At 42.4% G+C, this 6852-nt stretch overlaps 1 protein-coding gene across 2 annotated transcripts in view; it reads left to right on the forward strand.

Annotated features, from left to right (window-relative positions):
• Window positions 1-5504, forward strand: part of rbm38 (RNA binding motif protein 38) — a 30146-nt gene extending 24642 nt beyond the window's left edge. For both annotated transcript variants that reach the window (XM_041798407.1, XM_041798406.1), the window contains one exon: window positions 4036-5504. In XM_041798407.1, coding sequence (XP_041654341.1) covers window positions 4036-4387 — 352 coding nt within the window. In that variant the 3' untranslated portion in view covers window positions 4388-5504. The remainder of the gene's footprint in view (window positions 1-4035) is intronic.
• The last annotated feature ends 1348 nt before the right edge of the window (window positions 5505-6852 follow it).

Genomic DNA, 6852 nt, shown 5'->3' on the forward strand with positions numbered 1-6852 from the left:
ATCAACAAAGCCAAACTGGCGCTGCTTAACTCTTGTGTTTAACTGAGGAATCTACAATAAAAACTGCACCCCTGAAGGTGTAAACAGTAAGGTACTGTTTTTGTTTCATGGTTGAATTTAAAGTTTTAATTTAAAGTTTGAATTTGAAGTTTAGCTGAAAAACAACATAAATCTAAAATCAGGAATAGTTTCGTACAGATCAAATCTATTATGCAGTGAAGCATAAGTTTCAGCATGTATTGTGTGTACAGGGACCAATTCAAGATTTTGCTTTACAAGCATTTCAATTGTATCCTATTTGACATTTAACTGACAGTGATCAAGACAAACAGGTTCACACATGAATAGCATGCAAAGAAAATACTTAATTTTCAGCAACGTTTGGATGTCAGGGAGATGCTGACTCCTAACTCCAAGTAGTGTTTAAGTTGCACAGTTTCTGTTGAGTGTACCATTATAAGTAATAGTGATAAAAAAGAATAAATTTCTGATCAAATCCTCTTGTTGTGAAGTCAAAATGGCATTATTAGTCAAAGGTGTTGTTTGATTTATTGCCATGTGATGTAGTTTTTCTAGGGATTTGAAATTGTAAAATACTTCCAGCTCTCATTTCTGATAGCTTTCATTTTGATTAAGTCATCCAGCCCTCTCATAACACTGTCATTTGATTTAATAGCTGCCAAAATCCAAATGTGAGAAAACAGGCGTTAAGCAAAATGTTGATACCTTCATCTTGGTTCCCTTATAAACATCACTGTTATAGGCTTCAGAGGCAACAGAGGTTTTTGTACTCTTCCTCTCCTTTTTTTCCTTTAAATTTGACCTCTCAGGGTGCATTTATGCGAGGGCCAGTTGCCCCGTTTGGTGCTAAAGCACTCTGGTCCCACCTCCCGTTCCTCTATGGCCTGCATTCATGAGCAGGGATATGCCATAATATCATAAAACAACAGATGGAGTTTACACATAGCACAAGAGAGAAATACACTGACAACATGGCAGTTTCTTTACTCACTTTGTGGCTTCTCTGGTGATGTTTTTGCTCAGATACGACTAAAGAACACTCTGCTGTTGTTTAAAATGATTTTCAAGAGGAACGGCAGTATTGATTAAATGCCACCTCCACGTTGTGCTTCTGCGTGCGTGTGTGAGTGATCGCACTGTGCCGAAGCACACCTCTTCCAACTGTGCCTGGGCCAAGAAAGTGTACTGTGCTTGAGTTTCTACAGATCACTCACACTAGTCAAACGAACTGGTCTTAGGGTGTCAAGTGTGCTTTGGCATGATATGGATTGCCTTTTGTAAGCATGCCCTTTGTTCACATGACAGCTTTATCCTCCTAGTAACATTAATGCCTCCCAAGGCACTGATAAAGATTTGATGTTTGGGAAGCAAGTGGTAGAGAGTTCAACACCTTTTATAGTGGGAGACTGGTTCTTTACATCAGACAAAATAAATGATAGAAAAACGGCATGCAAATTAAATCTTTTGTTCTGTTCTGTTGGTTCTATGAAATTAAAATTTTAAAATAATGTTTATTGTTCATGAACTCTAGTGGCTCATCTATGTTAGCTAGGTTAGCTTTAGCAGCTTTGTAAGCCAAGTAAATATGTTATCTATGTAGCTATATTAGCTTTGGCTAAATTTGCCAAAGCTCACATTGCTAAATCTCACATTGCTAAAGCTAAAGTAGCTACATAAACTTTTTTAGTAACTTTATTACATGGTTAGTGTAGCTATGCCAGCTTTAGCTAGAGCTAACAAAGCTAAATCTTGTTTTTCACTCTAAAGCTAGAAATATATTGTACTGTCAAATTATGCCACTTATGATATTTTGGCCATGTATTTTTGGAGCTTTTTAGGTTGTCGGTTGAGATAAAAAACTGTTAAACTTTAACATTCATTAAAACACAGTCTGAAAGAAAAGCATGTAAAAAAAATGATACAAAATGTTCAAAGATGACAGCTAGTTTCCAGTCATTCTTAAACAAAGATAGCAACATTCACTTTTTTCAAACACTATTTTGTTTCAAATGCTCTTATAGCCTACTACTACAGTATATTTGTTATCAAATGATTGTCTACATGTGTTTTGTGGATGTGGAGAAGGCTTGAGTCCCTAGGGGGTTATGTGGGGGGTACTGCGGTAAAATGAGGTTCTGGGGCCGCTATGGCAAGCCATCAGGTCCTTGTATGAGTTATCGTACAGTTTGCAGCATGGAGTTTGTGTTTGCATTCTCAGCACAAAGTCAGGGACAATCCCGGTGTGTGTTGGCCCACCAGGGCTGCCCTTTTTAAGATTCTGTTTGTGACTTTTATGGACAGGATCTCAAGGCACAGTCATGGGGAGGAGAGTTTCTGGGTTGGGGGACATCAGAATTTCATTACTGCTGTTTGCAAATGATGTGGTTCTGTTGGCTTCCTCAGCTGGGGACCTCCAGCAGGCACTGAGGCGGTTTGCAGCTGGCTGCGAAGTGGCTGGTATGACAATAGGCACCTCTGAGTCTGAGGCCAGGATTTTCTGGTGAAATTCAGTGGATTGAGTCTTTGCCCCAGGTGAAGGAGTTCTTGTTCAGGGGTTAGGGTACAATGAACAGTGAGGTTGACAGGTAGATCAGTGCAGCCTCATCAGTGTTGCAGGCTTTGTGATGCAGAGGGAGCTGAGCCAGAAGGCAAAGCTTTCAATTTACCGGTCGATCTATGTTCCATCCCTCACCTATGGTGATGAGCTTTGGGTAAAGACTGAAAGAATGAGGTCATGGATACAAGCAGTCAAAATCAGATTCCTAAGAAGGGTGGCTGGGCTTAGCCTTAGAGATAGAGTGAGGAGCTGGGACATCCGGAGGGATCTGATTTTGAGCTGCTGCTTCTTCATATCAAAAAGAGCCAGTTGAGCTGGTCGGGGCATCTTTTTAGGATGTCTCCTGGTAATGCCCAACTGGACGGAGACCTGGGGCAGACCCAGAACTTGCTGGAGGGATTATATATCCCATCTGGCAAGGGAACGCCTGGGAATCCCTCAGAAGGAAATGGGAGAATGTTGCAGAGGGATGTCTGGGTTGACTTACTTTGCCTGCTGCCGCCACGACCTAACATTAAAACTCTGAGTGAATTTTAAGAAGTTCTCTACATACTGGTGTGTCTCTATGTGTTGTGTATACATCAGAGTGGGTGTACACCGGCCTGGTCTTTGTGTTTGTTGTGTAAGCTCACCTGATCCCTGCTCTCGCTCTGTTTAGAGGTAAGCAGCAGCAGGACTATGATCGCCTGTTCAGCGACAAGGTTACTGTCAGGTTAATGGTTTGACTGCAGGCCTGATCACTACAGTGTACGTGTTAAATACCGTCATGTGTTGTTTTATCACAAGTGCAGCAGAGTAACCTAGTTCCTCTGATATGATCGTTGTTGCTGTTTCCAGATGTGGCAGAGGCAGTTCAGGTTAAGTGGGCGGCCTCAGGCAAGGGCATGACTGAATCCATGAGGACAGAGGAGAACTTTTTCCTCTCATTAGGACTCTGGCTCCGAGTATCAACAGTCCCGAACACTGCATCTGTTGTGGCAGGTTGTGCATTTGTGTGCATGTTTAGTTGGGAGGGCATGCAGATTGCCTGTTTTTGAGCAAAAGGGTATAGAAATTGTATTTTAGTAGTTTTAAAATTAGTCATTCAGAAACAGTGTTTTCTTCCAATGCTCAGATAGGGTGATAATTAAACTTTAACACAAGGGAGCAGTCTATTTTTAAGGAACTGATCTGATAATTGCTCTTAAAGTAGGCGGCAGATGACGCCTTAAGGACTCTGAGATTTCTAAAAAAGAAAGGGGCCTTACTGAAGAAACTGCAGTCCATTTGTTTGTGTCCAAACATACAGCTCTGTATCTCTGTATCCGTCTCTGGTTGTTGTTGTTGAAATGACATTAAATAATCAGCTCAGATCTCATCATAGCAGAGGGAACAAGAAACACTATGTAATTCTATACGCAACTGTTAAATTACTGCTAATTATTTTGTCCTAACCCCCAGTGCTTCTTTCTGCACAGGTTTGCCCAGCAGTACGTCTACCCCCAGGCGTTCCTCCAGCCCAGCCTGGTCCTCCAGTCCCAGCTCAGCCCTACAGCAGCGGCACTGGCCTCCCCCTACCTGGACTACAGCTCTGCATACAGCCACTATGCCCCCACAGGACTAGAGCAGTACCCCTACACCCATTCACCCTCGCCCTCGGCTGGCTACCTCAGCTACAGCTTCACCCCTGGGAATTCAGCGCCCGCTCTTACCACATCTCCAACCCCATCAGCTGCCATCCACCCTCCTCTGGCTGCACTCACCACCCTGTCTGCCGCCCCCCAGGCCATCCTCCACTACCCTCTCCACCAGCCCGACCGCATGCAGTGAGCAGCCCCACGTGGAGCTGGAGCTGCCAAGCTGATGGTTTAAAACAGTGTGACTGTTAAACTGTGACATCATCAGGATGAGACTGGACTACCAGGAAGAGAGTGTGTTGTAATCAAAGGGCTTTTAGAGAGCACTCTCATTCCTGTTTTTATATATACATTATTGTTTTAATAGTTAATGAAAATGTTACATTCATCAGCGTATGATCTGAATGTTTTTCAAAAATGTCAGAAGTCAGGGAACAGAATGAGACAATAATCTACTGGACATTTTAGTGCTGAGGTCGGAGGCATGCTGTCTGCTGGAGGGTGGCCGGGTAAAGACAATAAGAAATATGCCTGTTTGACATGATGCTGCGGCTGCAGTTTCTCCAAAGGTACTGGGCTGAATGCTGGATATCAGCCAAGCTGAGAGCTACTTCCTTTTTCAGAAACACTGGTCCAATAACCTTCTTCTTCAAGGTTACCTTTCTGTCTATGGCCTTAGAGATCTCTCACTCTCTCTGTACCTTCTTTACTTTGGGTTCTTCATTTTTATCCTTTGGTCTTAAAATGGTAAAATATTCTTTACAGCTCCCCTAGTTTTGTGTCATCGCCTGCTGGCAAGTCATTGCACAGTGATAATCACACTTTAAATTAATATGCTATTATAATGAGAAAAGGTGACCAAGAATAAGGTAGAAAACACTGGCCTTCATTGTTTTTGTAATACTATTGCACCATAGCTATGACACAAGAGTCCCACAGCTGCTTATTAGGCTTTTCTGACTGGTTAATTTTGGATTCGGTCTTTGTGACTGTTTGGTTTTGTCAAAATTTAATTACAAATTTATCAGTACATATCAGCTAAATGTGTTTGTAGGTGCGAAGATGTGAAAATGTGAGTGTATTTGTCGTCTGTTTCTGTGTGTGTGGTTGAATGAGTAAGAGAAATAGAGCGATGCAGTATACCCCAGTGTCAGGACCAAGCTCCTTCCCAGTCCATTGTACTGGTCAGAGTTGTTTCTTTGTTCTTCTTTTCCCAGCAGCAACATTCAGATGGATGCTTTTGTAATGATGATAAGAGGCTCACACTGCTTTGGCAAAACTTTCGTAGTCACCATGACAACTAACAAATATGCAAAATAAAAGTAATATTTCTAAATAAGACGCTACGTTTTTTTTCTGAGTGTGACTGATAGACAAATTCATCGTGGTTTATATCTGTGTGAAACCACTGCTAACAGGCTGTAGCCTACCAGATGAATGGAGTGTGTTACGATAGGCAGACCTGCAAACACACCCAATTTCATCCCTTTGTCTTGCTGTATTCCTGGCTGGTAAGTTCTCACAATTGTTTCTGTAGTTTAATACCAGTCAAACTGATGTTTTTCAGTTCTATGTGTGATACGAGTCATGACACCTGGAAACCTGAGTGGAGACAGCAGTAAGCATTCACAACCCAACTTATCTTGTTTCTTGTTGCAAAATGGATATAGAGTTTTACTTGGTGGAGAAGGCTCTGCTCAAAGGATGCTCCCTTGGTTAGTCAAGCAGCATGCTTTGACTTTTCAGGGAGGGCATAGCTAAAAAAAACCATATGGATAGATACATTTATGACAATGTGTACTGAATACAATAAAATTAGTTCAAAAGCAATTAATACCTAGTAGCACAAATCTCAATATGAGGGTGCAACAAGCTTTATGCTATAAAGGAGAAGGCTAGGATGGAGGAGGTTAAGCTTTGCCAGCAGCAGCAGCAGTGTGGTGCATCAGCATTAATGCAAGCAGGGATTAGTGACAAGTACATCATATTTAAATGGACTGCCAAGGAACTAACACATGAATATGCTTCAATCTAAACCCTTCCGTTGTAGCTCCGGCTGTATGTTTAGGGGCCTTGTCCTGCTGGAAGGTGAACCTCCACCCCAGTCTCAAGTCTTCTGCCGATTCTAACAGGTTTTCCTCCAAGTTTGCTATGTATTTGGCTCCATCCATCTTGCCATCAACTCTGACCAGCTTCCTGGCTGAAGAAAAGCCTCCCCACAGCATGATGCTGCCACTCCCATGTTTCACAGTAGGGATGGTGTGTTCAGGGTGATGTGCAGTGTTAGTTTTCTGCCTCACATAGGCGCCTTGCGTTTAGGCCAAAATGTTCAATTTTGGTCTCATCTGACCAAAGCACCTTCTTCCACATGTTTGGTGTGTCCCCCACATGGCTTTTGGTAAACTGCAAAAGAGACTCCTTATGGTTTTTTTTTTTTCTTTCAAAAGTGGTGATGTTCTTGCTACTCTTCCATAAAGGCCAGATTTGTGGAGTGCACAACAACTAATAGTTGTCCTGTGGACAGGTTCTACCACCTGAAGTGTGGATCTCTGCAGCAGCTCCAGAGTTACCATGAACCTCTTTGTTGCTTCTCTGATAAATGCTCTCCTTGAGTAAGTTTAGGTGGACCGCCATTTCTCGGTAGGTTTGTAGTTGTGC

This window comes from Cheilinus undulatus, linkage group 11 (assembly GCF_018320785.1).
Source record: "Cheilinus undulatus linkage group 11, ASM1832078v1, whole genome shotgun sequence".
In the NCBI taxonomy this organism is placed as follows: Eukaryota; Metazoa; Chordata; class Actinopteri; order Labriformes; family Labridae; genus Cheilinus; species Cheilinus undulatus.